At 45.1% G+C, this 17,638-nt stretch overlaps 1 protein-coding gene and 1 long non-coding RNA gene across 2 annotated transcripts in view; one reads left to right on the forward strand and one right to left on the reverse strand.

Annotated features, from left to right (window-relative positions):
- Nucleotides 1-549: 549 nt before the first annotated feature.
- Nucleotides 550-9,979, reverse strand: LOC140908674 (uncharacterized). The gene is made up of 3 exons (XR_012157950.1): nt 9,862-9,979; nt 4,208-4,325; nt 550-600 (listed from the first exon to the last, which is right to left on the reverse strand). It is a non-coding gene; the product is annotated as an uncharacterized LOC140908674 (long non-coding RNA).
- A 297-nt stretch (nt 9,980-10,276) lies between these two features.
- ZNF451 (zinc finger protein 451) overlaps nt 10,277-17,638 on the forward strand; it is a 55,922-nt gene continuing 48,560 nt past the window's right edge. Inside the window, exons 1-2 of the mRNA XM_078852095.1 lie at nt 10,277-10,615; nt 11,902-11,988. Coding sequence (XP_078708221.1) covers nt 10,613-10,615; nt 11,902-11,988 — 90 coding nt within the window. The 5' untranslated portion in view covers nt 10,277-10,612. The remainder of the gene's footprint in view (nt 10,616-11,901; nt 11,989-17,638) is intronic.

A 17,638-nucleotide genomic window follows, 5' to 3' on the forward strand; every position in this document is an offset into this window, starting at 1 on the left:
CCCTGCCAGCACTGAGCTGTCCATGGTCCTGCTCCTCTTTCAGCCAACCAGGAACACAGGGCTCTCTTCTCCAGCTCCAGGCAGCAACTGACTGCTCTGGTGCTGCTGCTTCCTTTTAGGTGGCCCTTCTCATCCCTGATTGGTCGCTCCAGCAGCCCCTCTGACTGGTTGTCACTGGCCAGAGTGCAACTCCTGTTAGCCCCACACAGTCCTCATCATACTCCCAAAAGTAACATATTTTGAATATGCCCCCACTTTCCACACAAAGCAACTGATGACAAAAGAGGCTGGTGGCACTGCAGAATATGGAGGCTAATCCTTTACTATAACCTCAATGTGCTCACACATCTTGCCAAAGTCATATTCCATCACCAAACAGCATGAATCAGCAGCTGATGCCATAATAATTGCAATGCCACAAATTAGCTGTTGTCTGTTACAGTTGTTGAGGAAAAGGTTGTTTGAGTACACTCACAGTTAATTCTCAGTAACCAAACTTAGCTACATTTATTGTCTAAAGACAAAGCAACAGAATACGAAAATACATACCCTCCTTCGAAGAAGCAATTCTTATCTCACAGCATGTTCACTTCATGTAACCTATGTAGAGGGGAGGAAAATCAATTTATTTTCCAATTCTGTGTACATAGTTTCTTTCTCTGACAAAGTATTTGCGCAGACCATGAATTCTTATCCTTGCAAGAGACTACAGCTGGATTTTTTATAGGAAACTTTTCAAAAACGAAAGTGGAAATTATAACAGGATTGACTTTCTTTCTCTTATTAGGAATCCAGTACCAGTCTTCACCATAAGACAGTTACACACACACAGAATTAATAAATTTCAAATTCCTTTTTATATACAACACTCTAAGTATGAACCGTTAGAGCACAGCAGTTACAATGCACCCTAGCTAGACTAACATCACTAAGTAGAGATTTGTTATTTTTCCTTTAAAATGAAGAATATAACACAGGGCCTAAACCCCCAGTATATATTTATAATACCTTACAAAATCAAAATAGGCTTTGGGACTTCTGAGATCTTCTGCTCTCACATAAGCTCACCCTGGGTATTATATTGACAATTAAATAAAATATTTAAGTGTACTACAAAACCAGTTGTTTCAGCATCCACACTACTCGCACATGCACAACTTTAAATAAAAAAGAAAAAACTTTACAATTACTATACAATTACTGTAGCTCCAGCGGTCCCAGGTTCAATCCCACCCGACGACCACCGGGGTCTGTTGGTGTTACAAGTGGGGGCTCACCCGGGACCTCTGGAGCTAAATGCATGAGCCTCTACTGCATGAGATAAAAGCCATATGGCTCTTAGCTCAGGCGGTGGAGCAGACTCATTAACTCTCTCTCTCTCTCTACGTGGTCTCAGTGTCACTAGATGGGACGGAATACCACACCCAGGAGGTGTCTGGGCTACATATGGTAATTAATCTCTCTCACTCTAAGTGGTCTCGGTGCCACGAGATGGGACAGAACATCACACACAGGAGGCATGTGGATTATACTTACAAGTTCACTGTTTGGTCCATGAACGTGGCAAAGTTGTTGTTTGTGTACTAGGCACTAGATATTTACGTAAATACATTTTAGAAGTCTAATACGGATATACTATTTTGGTCCTCTGATCTCTGTCCGAGTGGATTTTTGAAATATGAGCATATGTCCGTGATTTTTCCTTGCTCATCCTTTTTCCAACATTGATTTTGGAAGATCTGCAATTCCTGGTGTGCCCTAATAGGGGCGTATGTGTTTACTGGTTTGCCACCCTTACTTCTGTGCTGCTTGTGGTGGCAGCATTGCCTTCAGAGCTGAGTGGCCAGAGAGCGGTGGCTGCTGGCCAGGAGCCCAGCTCTGAAGGCAGCGCCGCCACCAGCAGCAGTGCAGAAGTAAGGGTGGCACGGTATTGACTGTTGAGTCTTTGAAAGGGATCCTGCTTGTACAATACAACTTCAGGCATGCATCTTGCAGAGATTTGCATGCCTGCTTGATGAGCAATCAACCACTGCTGAGAAAGATATGCTTTACAGAGAAATATGCATTGGCACAACAGGAAGAAGTGCAGTAGGAAAGGACTGACTGCATGTAAAAAGGTACATTAAAATGTGATTTACCTTTATTTTTGAGGCTATTACAGTTGTTATTTATAAATGTTAGATATTCAAAGTAGAAAGAAACTGTACAGTAGAAACTTTACCCCTCCTTCAGCCCCCCTGCCCTCCACCAATGTTCTCTATTTGGGAACTTGAAATATGGTAACCCTACCAGATAGGTGTGGAAGTAATTACAAAACATTTTTATTAGAATTTAAGGAAATTTTTAAAAGGAATATGTCACACTTTGAGGGAGGGCATCTTACTTACAGTTTTCAACCAGAGGTAGTCCACAATATACATATCCACCTATGTAGCTGAAAACCGATTGTCTTTGTGTGTATGTGTAAAATCTGCTCTAGCAGTTGTATCTAAATATTCAGGTTGGGTATTTGAAACTCATACTAACTTGACAGGTACTGGATTAAATATCACCTTGTTGTGACACAGCAACTACTATTATAGAGGAGGAAAAAAAAACAAACATAGGAAGAAAAGATCTCTTCCACAATACAACATGGTGTGTGGTTTTCAATGCAGAATTGGCCCGGGGGTAATTGGAAGCCTTTGCACGCTACTGCTAACTCACACTGACATTTGGATTTCGCAACCCTCCCTCCCCCCCAACACACTCTCAGATAGAAGATATCTACCATTGTAGAATCACCTTTTCAGTTTTGTTCCTTTTTCCTAAATTGGATCAGTAAATCAAACTCTGATTGTATATCACTCTGCAGTTTGGGCCTCACCTAAAGTCACTGACTTCAGTGGGCTTTAGATCAGGCCTTTAGCAGCATATCACATTCATCTTGCACTTCAGTTAAGAGAGAAAGCATTGCAAGGTCATTACTGGTTATGAATTATCCAAGGAGTCATTCAGCCAGATAGAGGGTGAAGTTCTACCTAGTAGTCAGTACCTCCTGTTGGAGCAAGTTTAGTGCTCATAAACACCAAAGTTTACTTTGTGTTTAAGAGTAACCACCAACACAATAGGGTGAAACAGGAGGTCAGGACAATAGGACTGGGAGAAGTAGAACAATTTAACAAAGCGTTTTAATAGGCAGCAACAATACACACCTAAAAGGAAATAGATAATGAAACGCCCATACGAACAACTAGTATTAACTCTGTCATCCTGTTTCTATAGTTTCAATAACAGTAGCTGATTTTGTAAACAAACACTTCATTCATAAATATTTACAAAATCTTAAAATTCCTACCTAAAACTCTCCTTTGCCATGATACCTACAAAAAACTTGACAACAAATAGCAAGCTGGTGTGCTGATACCACAGCCTATCATGCTAACCAATATTATCAGTGTTTCCTTGTACTCTCCCACAATAACAATAATCATGTCTTTCTGTATCCATCTCTTTTCTCTTTTCTTATACTTAGATTGTAAACAGTTTTGGGACAAGGACTATCTTTTTGTTCTGTGTTTGTACAGCACCTAGTCCCGGTCTATAATGGGGCTTTCAATACCATTCAGACTTTACAATACCATTCAGACTTTCACAGGTTTGTTTACAATTATTAAGATATAAGATTCAAGTTCTTTGGATTTTTTTCCTTAACTTTGTAGTTTGTAGAGTTACAAACTGCTGACAATAATATGTAGTATTCATTGACCGGTGAAAAAAATATACATTCATGCATTGTAGAAAAGTCTCCCATTGTAGAAAAGTCTCTCTCCTCCAATTTCCTCAGATGTGGGCAATAATGATTATCATGGGTACAGAGCTAGCTTTACCACTGACCCCTTCTCTGCTATCTCTGACTGCACCCATTCACATCAGACTTCATGCCTTTGCCTTTCCTGGGGTGGAATGCTACAATTCTCCCACTCTTAGACCAGGTCCTGGGTTACAGTACCCTATGGATCAGTTGTGTTTACTCCCAACAGGTTCAACTGTTTTGAATACCTGTGATTCATCCATTTGGGAGTGTGTGACCAGTGATAAATACAATGACCCAAAGCAGACTTCTTAAAACAAGGTATAATTCAATCTTAACACTAGAAACAAGGGATAACAAAAGAGAAAAAGGATTTTTAAAACAACAAATGATCTATTTGCACGTCTCCCTCACCTGAGGCTTACCATCCTCCTGGAAACTGAGGAAAGCCTAGTTCTTTTAGACTCCACATGGGCGTTTGTGTCTGTCAGTCTGTTCCCCATGAGCAGCTCCCAAACAACAGCCTCCAGCTCTGGATATTGTAAATATATATAGTCATTTTCATCTGTTGGTTCCCTGCATCTGAAAAACATGCTGTGTAACTTCGCTAGAATAGCTCAGGCATTGTCTCTTAATCCTCCCCGGTCGTGTTTACTTGGAGGTGTCTTACGTGGAGCTATTGTCTTACCTTCCTGCTTCTTTTCCCCAACAGTCTGCTAATAAACTAATTCAACATATTCATACAGTAAACATTCCAATAATCAGCTCATATACAGTATTCATAAATTATTACAGAGCAGCTCCAGGACTTTTACAAAGATGAAACTGGAAATTTTGGAAAAATTGAGATTTTGGATTCTTTTTCCAAAACATGGGTTCCCTTCTTTATTTCTTCTTAAAATTCACAGTTACAATCACAAATTCACTTTTGGGTAAGTCCCATGCTGCAGCACGCCCAGTGATTCCCATGATGCACTGCCTCTCATCCTCCAAAAGAGGATATTGTGGTGAATCACAGGTTTCAGAGTAACAGCCGTGTTAGTCTGTATTCGCAAAAAGAAAAGGAGTACTTGTGGCACCTTAGAGACTAACCAATTTATTTGAGCATGAGCTTTCGTGAGCTACAGCTCACTTCATCGGATGCATACCGTGGAAACTGCAGCAGACTTTATATACACACAGAGATCATGAAACAATACCTCCTCCCACCCCACTGTCCTGCTGGTAATAGCTTATCTAAAGTGATCATCAAGTTGGGCCATTTCCAGCACAAATCCAGGTTTTCTCACCCTCCACCCCCCCCACACACAAACTCACTCTCCTGCTGGTAACAGCCCATCCAAAGTGACAACTCTCTACACAATGTGCATGATAATCAAGGTGGGCCATTTCCTGCACAAATCCAGGTTCTCTCACCCCCTCACCCCCCTCCAAAAAACACACACACAAACTCACTGTCCTGCTGGTAATAGCTCATCCAAAGTGACCACTCTCCCTACAATGTGCATGATAATCAAGGTGGGCCATTTCCAGCACAAATCCAGGTTTTCTCACCCCCACACCCACCCCCATACACACACAAACTCATTCTCCTACTGGTAATAGCTCATCCAAAGTGACCACTCTCCCTACAATGTGCATGGTAATCAAGGTGGGCCATGTCCAGCACAAATCCAGGCTTTCTCACCCCCCCCCCTTTTTTCCCGGGGACACACACACACACACACACACAAACTCACTCTCCTGCTGGCAATAGCTCATCCAAACTGACCACTCTCCAAGTTTAAATCCAAGTTTAACCAGAACGTCTGGGGGGGGGGGTAGGAAAAAACAAGGGGAAATAGGCTACCTTGCATAATGACTTAGCCACTCCCAGTCTCTATTTAAGCCTAAATTAATAGCATCCAATCTGCAAATGAATTCCAATTCAGCAGTTTCTCGCTGGAGTCTGGATTTGAAGTTTTTTTGTTTTAAGATAGCGACCTTCATGTCTGTGATTGCGTGACCAGAGAGATTGAAGTGTTCTCCGACTGGTTTATGAATGTTATAATTCTTGACATCTGATTTGTGTCCATTTATTCTTTTACGTAGAGACTGTCCAGTTTGACCAACGTAAATGGCAGAGGGGCATTGCTGGCACATGATGGCATATATCACATTGGTGGATGTGCAGGTGAACGAGCCTCTGATAGTGTGGCTGATGTTATTAGGCCCTGTGATGGTGTCCCCTGAATAGATATGTGGGCACAGTTGGCAACAGGCTTTGTTGCAAGGATAAGTTCCTGGGTTAGTGGTTCTGTTGTGTGGTATGTGGTTGTTGGTGAGTATTTGCTTCAGGTTGTGGGGCTGTCTGTAGGCAAGGACTGGCCTGTCTCCCAAGATTTGTGAGAGTGTTGGGTCATCCTTTAGGATAGGTTGTAGATCCTTAATAATGCATTGGAGGGGTTTTAGTTGGGGGTTGAAGGTGACGGCTAGTGGCGTTCTGTTATTTTCTTTGTTAGGCCTGTCCTGTAGTAGGTAACCTCTGGGAACTCTTCTGGCTCTATCAATCTGTTTCTTCACTTCCGCAGGTGGGTATTGTAGTTGTAAGAAAGCTTGACAGAGATCTTGTAGGTGTTTGTCTCTGTCTGAGGGGTTGGAGCAAATGCGGTTGTATCGCAGAGCTTGGCTGTAGACGATGGATCGTGTGGTGTGGTCAGGGTGAAAGCTGGAGGCATGTAGGTAGGAATAGCGGTCAGTAGGTTTCCGGTATAGGGTGGTGTTTATGTGACCATTGTTTATTAGCACTGTAGTGTCCAGGAAGTGGATCTCTTGTGTGGACTGGACCAGGCTGAGGTTGATGGTGGGATGGAAGTCGTTGAAATCATGGTGGAATTCCTCAAGGGCTTCTTTTCCATGGGTCCAGATGATGAAGATGTCATCAATATAGCGCAAGTAGAGTAGGGGCTTTAGGGGACGAGAGCTGAGGAAGCGTTGTTCTAAATCAGCCATAAAAACGTTGGCATACTGTGGGGCCATGCGGGTACAGGAGATGCAGTCTGACCAGGAAATTTAACTTATAGAGGATGGGGACAAGCAGCAATTCCAAGAATATTTTTGTTTTGGCCAAAATATTTCTGTATTTGAATTTTTATTTAAGCATTGAAATTTCTGATAGAAAATTTTGACCATAACATTTTTTCCGTTTTCATCAACATTTTCAATAGAAAACCCATCATTTTCCAACCAGTTCTAGATAGTACCCACCATCTGCTGGGGAGCAGTTGTAGATGGTTAGTGCCTCCCCATATATCATTCCTCAGCCCCAGCTGCTCTGTTTGGAAACCTGGCAGAGTGGAGCTAGCCCTGGAAACAGGGGGGACTTGTATGGGAGGGTAAGTGTTACATGGGCACCTCAATCATCTTGTCTCAGAAAGCCCAATATCTTGTGTTCAATTTTGGTTACCGATGTATAGAAACGATGTAGAGAAACTGGAAAGGATCCAGAGGTGAGTGACAAAGATGAGCAAAGGGATGGAATGCAAGCCATATGAGCAAAGATTGAAGAAACTACATATGTTTAAGTTTGGAAAAGCAGAGATTAAGGGGGACATGATATTAGTCTTCAAATACTTGAAAGGCTGTCATAAAAAAGATGGAGAAAAGTTGTTCTCTCTTGCCGCAGAAGGCAGGACAAGAGGCAATGGGTTCAAATTACAGCATAGCAGATTTAGATTAAATCTCAGGAAAAACTTCCTAACTGTAATAACAGTAGGACAATGGAGCAGACTGCCTAGGGAAATCATGGAATCTCCTTCACTGGAGATTTTCAAAAGGAGGTTGGATAGCCATCTATTGTGGATGGTTTAGACCAGTGGTTCTCAACCTATTTATCACTGTGGGCCACATTTGTGGCCCACAATGTGTTAACTGGGCCGCAGTTTGAGAATCACAGCACGCCCCTCTGAACCTCCCTCCCCCACAGACCCCTATGCCCAGCACCACCTGCCCAAAGACCCCTCCACAGAGTGGGGCCAGAAGTGGAGCCCTGGGTGGGAGCTGGGTGGCAGGGACCCCAGATCCTGCTGTGCAGGGCAAGACAGCGGCCCCGACCCTGGACCCAGCCATGCAAGGCCAGGTGGCAGGGCAGTCGGATGGCAGCCTGGACCCCAACCCCGCGGGGCTGGCCGGCAGCCCTGATACCGACTTCAACCCGCAACCCCGTGGTGTGTTGTTGGTAGCTACCGGTGTGGTGCTCCACTCTTGTTCAATGATGATAACAGTCGGCTGCGTGCTTGTTCCCCCTGTGTGCTGCCCCACCTCTGCACAGATAGCTAACACAGCAGACTCCGAGAGAACTCCCCAAAACCACAGACTCTAGTAAGGCACAAAGGAGCTAGAATCAATTAAGGCAGGCTAATCAGGAAACTTGGGTTTTATAAAGGAGCTCACTTCAGTTTGTGGTGTGCGTGTGAGGAGCTGGAAAGAAGAGGCACTAGGAGCTGAGAGTGAGAACACGGACTGTTGGAGGACTGAGGTGTACAAGCATTATCAGACACCAGGAGGAAGGTCCTATGGTGAGGATAAAGAAGGTGTTGGGAGGAGGCCATGGGGAAGTAGCCCAGGGGGTTGTAGCTGTCGCACAGCTGTTCCAGGAGGCACTCTAGACAGCTGCATTCCACAGGGCCCTGGGCTGGAACCCGGAGCAGAGGGCGGCCCTGGGTTCCCCCCAAATCGTCCCAACTCCTGGTTAGACACAGGAGGAGTTGACCTGGACTATGGGTTCAGAAAAACAGCCAAGCTGAGGGCTGCCATGAAGCTCCAAGGTAAGCAAATCCGCCAATAAGCGCAAGATCCACCAAGGTAGAGCAGGAACTTTGTCACACAGGTTTATTGTCAAATGAAGCACAGTAATAGTTCCCTATAGACTCTACGGGGCATACTACGAATTTGTGCTCCCTGGCAATGGATACTGCTCAGACAGCGGCGGGACACTCCACTGCCCCCTAGGCTGGTCAAATATATGCGCTCCGGGACCTACTTTTATACCGTTGCAGGACCGATTACTCATCATAGTTCAAACGAATCTATCCATCATGTTGTCCTTTTGATCCTGTCTTTAAGATGCACCTGCCTGTTCCTTGTTATGTCTACAGAGTGTCTTGCCACCGTCTTGGCATAAGTTTCTCTCATTAGCCCTTATGTGTGTGTGTGCACGTGCCTCTAATAACCTTTTCTTGCCAACTTCTGTGAGTGGGACCTGCTTCTGGCTCACAGCCCAGCTTTGCTTATCACTGCCTGGAGGTACTTTGGTTCAGGCTTTACTTTAGTTCAGGCTTCAGGCCTCAGACTGGGCCTCTGATACAAGAATTTATGTTTCAGGGCCTCCGTTTACTACATGGGGCAGCCCCTGGGCCCCAGATCCCGTAGGGCTGGCTGGCAGCTCCAGGCTCCAGAGACCGTGGGGCCGGCTGGCTGGACGCTCCAGAGCCCAGACCCTGGACCTCAGACTCTGCGGGGCTGGCAGGCAGCCCCGGACCCTGAACTCTGCAGGGCCAGCCGGCAGCCCCAGACCCTGCCACGCTGGGCCAGGCAGCCTGGACGCTGGATGACGCTGCACTGGGTGGCCACGCATCTGGGAACCCAGACTCCCCCTGGCCTGGTGGCCTTTAGCACACAGCTGGCCCCAGCTGTGTGCTAATTAGGCTGCATGCAGCCCGCAGGCTGGGGGTTGAGAACTGCTGGTTTAGACATAACAAATCCTACATCTTGACAGGGGGTTAGACTAGATGACTCGTGCAAGCCTTTCTAATCCTATGGATCTAGGATCTGCATCTGTGAAACTTCAGTGGTGTGTGGAACAATTGTGGACACAGTGCCATGTATTCTGAGTTTGGTAGAATAATAGTGGGGAACAGAAAGTGTCTGCTGGCCACAGTGTGAGATTTTCCCGGGGAAGAGAATGGGACAGAGCCAGAGTAGTAAGCAAAAGAGAAACATCCATGGCTACACTGGGGAGCTTACATCCTGCAGCAGCACCAACAGTTAAGAGCTCGGGGCGGGGTTCTGACTTCGGATGCACCTCTCACCTTATGCGGGGCACCTCAGGGCTCGGTTAATACAGCTCAGGGGGCAGGGTGGCCCGATGCACCTCTCCGCTCACATTGCGATGTCTGAGCTGTGCGCACCTCGGCGACGAGGCTGCCAGCGCGGTCCCTGTGCCCGCTGGGAGAGCAGGTCCCCGCCCACGCGCCTCACAGAGCGGGCCGCGCCCGCCCAGCAGGGAGGCAGGATGCTCCCGGCCGCGGCTTGGCGCCTGCCTCTTCACGGGAAACACGTTAGGGGAGGGAGGGAGGAGGGGAGCAGGCTGTTTGGAGCCCTAGCTGCGAGTGGCAGGCAGCGCCCCCGCCCCGCCACTCCTGCTGAGGACCGCAACTGACAGCCGCCGCTCCAGCGTGGGGAGGGGCGGGGATGCGCTGGGAACTACAACTCCCAGCAGGCAGCGCGGCTCTCCGCCGCCCGGGGCTGGGAGGAAGCGGAGCGCGCGCTGGCCGGCGCTCACGCGGAGGTGCTGCCTGCTGGGGTGTGTGGGCCGCTTGGGAGCCGAGGCGCGCGCGGGCTTGCAGTTAAGGGAGCTGCTGCGTCCGGCGGCGGGGCGGGCCCTGGCGGCGCTACCGTGCCTTGGTGAGCGATGGCTTAAGGGGCCCGTGATCTCTCTCTGAGCCTTGGCTGCTGCAAAGTCCCCTGTAGTTGTAGCACAGCGGCCACCGGTCTCCGCGTATCTGCTGCTGAGCTGTGGACAGGGCCTGACGATCAGCAGCCAAGTGCATCCGTAGCATTATGGTGAGAGGGTCCGGCATTATGAACTCTGGGGCAGTTTCTTAGCAACCTGCCCTGGTCACTAGTTTGGGGTCTGTCTAACTGGCAGCGAGAGGCTCATGCTTTCCTTTCCCACTGCTGCCCCTGTCCTCTTCCTTCCCTCCCTCTTCTTATCCTCCCATTAAGCATGTTAGGTGTTTTGATAGAACTGGAATGGAACTATTGGTGCCTTGTTATTTTGTGTCACATCATATTGTTTCCTCTGTTCCCTCTAGGCTAATAGTTCTTGCAGGTAAGAGAATGTAAATTACAAACTCCACTATAGCTGTTTAATACTGCAGTGAACTGGTTAATCTGTAACTCTGTTCTGTTAGGTTTCGGAGTAGCAGCCGTGTTAGTCTGTATTCGCAAAAAGAAAAGGAGGACTTGTGGCACCTTAGAGACTAACCCATTTATTTGAGCATAAGCTTTCGTGAGCTACATCTGATGAAGTGAGCTGTAGCTCACGAAAGCTTATGCTCAAATAAATTGGTTAGTCTCTGAGGTGCCACAAGTCCTCCTTTTCTTTCTGTTCTGTTAGTATCAAAGCTGCTCACCTTTGTGACCCAGGCCTCTACTGGTAAAAGCTCATAAAGAAATTTTTCCTTTAGCTCAACTGGCCAGACCCTGTATTTTTTCAAGAAGAGTCGCTATCCAAGTTAATCACGGTTGCCATAAAGTTCACAATGGCTGTGGTCATACTGAGAAACATGAAGTCACTAGGTAGCTGTCAACTTGTTATAACTTCGCTGTTGTAGGATGCATTGATACTATAAAATTTGGTATCTGTATTGTAGCAAGGATGCAACTGCACTGATGCTGTTGCTAGTAGAGATAGAGCTCGATCTTCTATACCACCATGTTATGAAAACACGACTGAGTGAGTTTTCATAACCTGGTAGTAGAAATGCCCGAGCCTTGTCTGTAGTAGAGCTTACAGCATTGGTATCACTGGAATACAGGTACCAGTTACTATTTTTCTTGTGTAGAAAAGGCCATATTTTACACAGTTCTTGAAAGATTCAGATATGAATAGACACTTAGTTAAAATTTTAGCTCAAAGAATGTGTTTTCTCCTGTTCACTGGCAACTTTCTATTTTTGTTGTTTATCTTTAATTATTACCACTTAACAATGTGAAGTGTTCATTTTTGTTTTGGGATACAGATTGGATGGGGGGAAAAGCTATTCAAAATGTTATAGAACTGTATGGTTATGCAGTGAAGAAAATGAAGTCGATGATGAAGCATATTTTGGTTTATTTTTGTCCAGATAATGGAGTCTCTCAGCTCCGCTAAGGCTCATAAGTGTGAATCAGCAATGCAGGATGAAAGTGAAGATGACATTGAGTTTATCTGTGTAAGTAGATGTTGGCTCAATAACTGTAAATACTTTTGCCAGTTAAATACATAAAATGTTCTAAGATTTGAATATGCAATGTTGATTATCTTTACTGTGTGTTAAATAAAATATTGGTGTTACATTAAAAACTCAGCTTTTCAAAGCAGAAGAAAATACTAGTTTAGTTTTCGCTTTCAAAAAGCAGTTTAATTCTCAACCTGAGCTGACATGCCTGTGTCAAGAGAATCTGTATTAAAAAGGGGGTTGGATTTGAGGCCCCAGTCCTACAATGACATGAGTCTGGGTGGGCAAGGGTGGCTTCAGTGGGCTCTGCTGAGACAGTGAGCCTTAGCACACCTCATTACAGGTTGGGACCCTAATGAATTACCCATCTCAACTAGAGCTGAATAGGAGAGTCGGGGAACAAAGCTAGTTTTTGTCAGACGTGCATATGGATAGACTGTGGTTCATATTCTGATACCCTTAATGCAGTAGAATGGCATATTACTCCAAGAGTAATCCACTGAAGTCAATGAGACTACTTGTGAAGTAAGGTGTGCAGCTCATTGTGTAATGGCACCAGAATCTCACCCTGTGTTACCTGATAGAGATAAGGGAGACAAACAGGGGTAGAAGCCTATTAGCAATTTAGTTAGGATGTGGAGTACTGTTTAACACACACAGTGCAGAATGGATTATAGAATGCTGTCGTGTGGCTTCTGACTCTGAATCCTTCCTGTGACATCAGATTTTGCACAGGGGCCCAACAGTGCCACAATAACTGGTTTTCTGTATATAAAAGCCAGGGACCGCGTTAGGGGTAGCAAGCAGGGCAGTTGGCTGGGGCACCATGCTATGGGGGCCCTGCAAAGCTACATTGCTCAAGCTTTGGCTTCAGCCCCATGTAGTGGGGCGGTGGCTTTCTGCCCTGGACCCAAGTGAGTCTAATTCTGGCCCTGTTTGGCAGACCCCCTGAAACCTGTTTGCGGCCCACAGTGGGCCTCAGACTCCTTGTTGAGAACCACTGATGTAGTTTGTGTGTGCATATTACTTAAGGCTGTCAGAGCCTGACTACAACTTTTAGAAACATGCATTGCTAAACTTATGAGGAAAGTGGGACATGTATAATACTACATGGCAGTGGGCCTCAATCCTTTGTCAAAGAAGCAATGCTTTGATGGAAGGAAATATGGAAGAATGGAGGGACAACTTTTCTTTACAGGACAACTTTTCTTTACAGGACAACTTTTCTTGCACACACACAATAAGGAAATAGAGTACAGATTTGGGTGTGAGGAAACTCTAAGTAAAACAGTAATACACAACATTATAAAGTGGATAGTGTAGATCAGCAGTTCTCAAACTGTGGGTCGGGATCCCATTTTAATGGGGTTGCCAGGGCTGGCTTAGACTTGCCGGGGCCAAGGCCAAAGCCTAAGCCCGAGCCCTACTGCCTGGGGCCAAAGCTGAAGCCCGAGGACTCCAGCCCTGGGCAGTGAGGCTCAGATTACAGGCTCCCTGGGGCTGCAGCCCTTGGGCTTTGGCCCCTTCCCCCCACCGCCTGGGCAGTTGGACTTGGGCTTTGGCCCCCCACCTGGGGCAGCAGGGCTCAGGCAAGCACGGGTTTTGATCCCCCCTCCTGGGGTTGTAAGTATTGTTGTCGGAAGGGGGTCACAGTGCAATGAAGTTTGAGAACCCTGGTGTAGATTTTAATGAGTCTCCTCTTCAGTGACTCTTGACCTCAGTTGTTTGAGGAAGTGGTCTCTGTGTACACCTAGTAATGATGTTTGGTTCTGAAGGAAGCTGTAACTTGGAACAGATAGGCAGGGTCTGAGGTACCACACTGGGTGTCTTCTGTAAAGAGTGAATGTTATTTTTTGCCTGTGCTGTTACCCACCCACCCCTGGATGGCACCGGTACATACTTTGGAGCCCAGTCCGGGAGCCAGGCATTTCTCTCTGTCAGGCTGGGGAGGTACCTGGCAACATCTTTCTTCCTGCCTTTCTCCCAGAGAGGGCAAGCGCTACTACTAGCTGTGAGAAGAGCATTTACTTTCCCTTTATACACTAGTGGTGGATTAAAGACTTTAACCTGGGCCCATTCTCCAGCAATGGGCCCAGGTTTCACATACCTAATCTGCATTTGTGTTTAGTGGAAGTGCTCACCCCCTCCTGTTTGAGCTTACACAAGCTGATCCATGAATGGGGTGGGGACGAGGACTGTTTTTGTTGTTTTTTTTCTAAAATAGGTTATCAGCTTGGTAAGCAGGTGTTGACCTGTCTGCAGGTGCTTCTTTCTCTTGCTCCAGTCATCATGAGTAGGTGCTCAGGCAAACCTTGCTCTCTATCAGGAAGTGACGGACAGCTTCACAAACTCCAAACTTGATCTAAAAACTAAATAGTCAGTGGACAACAAGTAAAAACAAAACCAAACAGATTTGGGGTTAATTTTAAAAGGACTATAGAATATGAAAAATAGGGGTGGTGCAGTCCTTTTAAAATATAGGATGTTTTCCTATATTTTCATTGGCCTTGACTTAGATTGGCTGTTCATCATTGACTTAATTTACAATGTGTAAATGTGGGGTTGTCACCTGCTGAATAAATGTAAAGTACTTTAAAACTTTTAAGCACAGTTTCTGAAATCATACTGTATGCATTTGTGTGGAAACTCTTCCTAATGCCCAGAGCACTGAACTAATACAAAATCATGTGTACATCAGGGTGGACTGATTGATTTGATTTAAATCAAAGCAATTTAAATCACCAAATTAAATCATAATTTAAACCAGCAAGTAGGGAACCTTGATTTAAATAATTGATTTTGAATCTTGTTTTTCCTGCGTACTTTTTTTCTCTGAAGTTTCAAAGAAAGTCAAACCATTGAACTGGTGGAAGTCACTGGCTGAGCTCCTGCAACCAGAGTTTGTTGAAGTTCAAAACGAGCCTTTAGCAGCAGTAGTCTCATCTGCATGTGCAGAGAGACGTTTTCTTCATTTCAGTTCGTTCAGTTCAATGACTAATTCATTCAAAGTTAAGAAACCAATTGGGAATTGAAGAAGTAGGAATGCTTATTTTACTTTTCCAAGCTATGAATGAAAAAGAGTGTGAGAGGATGAGATCCACTAGTTTTAAAAATTTGAAGGACCCAAAACAATCCAATTAACTACAGATAATACATCCTTTGCTTAATAAATAGTTGTCTTGAGCAAAACAGATTTTGCATTTAAACTTTTAACTATTAATTTATATTATTATTTAAATATTTAAACATTTAGTACTAATTTTTATTTAAATAATTGTGACAAAGTTCCTCCTCTACCTTGGTGGGTCTTGCACTTATTGGCGGATTTGCTCGCCTTGGAGCTTCACGGCAACCCTCAGCTTGGCCGTTTTTCTGAACCCACGGTCCAGGTCAACTCCTTGTGTGTCTGACCAGGAGTTCGGAGGATTTGGGGGGAACCCGGGCCCACCCTCTACTCCGGGTTCCAGCCCAGGGCCCCTGTGGAATGCAGCTGTCTAGAGTGCCTCCTGGAACAGCTGTGCAACAGCTACTACTCCCCAGGCTACTTCCCCATGGCCTCCTCCGAGCACCTTCTTTATCCTTACCATAGGACCTTCCTCCTGGTGTCTGATAATGCCTGCACACCTCAGTCCTCCAACAGTCCACGTTCTCACTCTCAGCTCCTAGTGCCTCTTGCTTCCAGCTCCTCTCACACACACCACAAACTGAAGTGAGCTCCTTTTTAAAACCCAAGTTCCCTGATTAGCCTTCCTTAATTGATTCTAGCAGCTTCTTGATTGGCTGCAGGTGTTCTAATCAGCCTGTCTTAATTGTCTTCAGAAGGTTCCTGATTGTTCTGGAACCTTCTCTGTTACCTTACCCAGGGAAAAGGGACCTACTTAGCCTGGGGCTAATATATCTGCCTTCTGTTACACTCCTATAGCCATCTGGCCTGACCCTGTCACATAATTTTAATAATTATGGTGATTTCAGGCTTTAGTACACATGGTCATAATTTCCAATTTGATTTTTAAATCACCTTTTACAAAGATAATGTATTTAATTTCAATTAAAAAAATCCAACTTTTATTTTTGTAATAATTGATTTTTACCCATTTACAATAATTACAACCTGGCCCACTCCTCTCTTCTGGACGGTCACCAGTCTTTTGTAAATGGACCTGAATCCTGTGCCCCTTGTGCTTCTAAGCTACCCCAGGGTCTGGTCGTTACCAGTCACTGTTCCTAGCTCTGGGTGTCTCAAGTGCACTCCCAGGTGTAGACTCCATATCTGACTCCATATCCATAGACCCATGTGTAGACTCCATATCCATATTCTTGGGCAGTAGGATCCTGTGATCTGGCTGCCTTAGATCTCCAAATTAGTGCCCTAGCCCCCCATGGGCCTGCAGTTGCTGAGCATGTTCCTCCAGAGTCACCCTGGCTGTGGAAGCTCTGGTTTCTTAAATCCGTCAGGGACAGTGTCACAGCAGGGTGAAGAGCACAGGTTTAGGAAAGGAATTTCTTAACCACAGACACTTTACTATCAATAAAGCATATTAGAGAGCTACTGATCTTGGGAAAACAACAAAATCTTGAACGGACACCCTTCCTTACTTTACTTTCATCCCTCCTGTGAGTCCTGGGTTTGGTCAGTGTTTTTTAGACTAGGTAGTTCTTCATGCTTTTTGTGTCCTGAGGCTGGTTGTCTTGCATGTTGTGATGGTCTGGCCCCTTGGTCTGAAAACACCCCTGTTTTAAAACAGTCTCTGCCCCTTTTTGCCCATGCGTTTCAGCTGGGGACATGTCAGGCTACAGTCCTGCCCCCCTCAGGCTTGCAGAGAGTCATTCAAAGTCAGTGGCTCTACAGATAGAAAACCCACTGTTCGACTTGGGGAAAGTCATTCAACACTGATGCCCCTTGATGGTGCTCTCATTGTTAGACCTCTCTGAGATATCCCACGCCTTAGCATGAAGAGGATATGGTCTACGATAGCTTTGTCACAACCAAGTTAGTTTTTTCAACGCAAACTGGATGTCTTAGTCCAACATGGAAGTTACAATGCAAAGTGAAAGGCACCATTAAGGTTACAATTAAAAATGTCATTCATGGAACAAAATGGAGTTGAAACTTTGACTTAGACATATCCCCAGTCTCTTTCACATTGTTTGCTCTGCTTAAAGCAAATAATGAAGTGCAGTTTGATTTATGAAGGTTTTGTTTTGTATTTCTTTTTAGTTGATGAAACCAATTATATCTAAATTATTGAAAAAGGAATAAAAAACTTTGGACTCCTCTTAAGGGCTTCTTGGCAAAAACTATCTTTGCAAAGGGTAAACACAGTAAAAAATTACACAGCTTAATTATTCCATCTTCTAGAATCCTATCTGTTTAATGTTTACCTTTTAGTTTAGAAGTTCTTTGAGCAAGTACAGGCCTTAGTTTGGTGTTGATCCTGCAAGCACTTATGAACGTGTTTAATTTTCTAAGTACTCCTATGAAGCTCAGCTTAAAGTTGAGATTGTGTGTCAGTCTTGGCAGGATTGTGGCCTTTGCGTCTTGTGCAGCACCACATATAATTAATATCTATATGACGTTAAATTATGACACTATATGATCCTATCTGAAAGAAATTGTCTGAATTTGTACAATGCACACTGTAAC

The sequence above is a fragment of the Lepidochelys kempii genome, chromosome 3, assembly GCF_965140285.1.
Source record: "Lepidochelys kempii isolate rLepKem1 chromosome 3, rLepKem1.hap1, whole genome shotgun sequence".
NCBI classification, from domain to species: Eukaryota; Metazoa; Chordata; order Testudines; family Cheloniidae; genus Lepidochelys; species Lepidochelys kempii.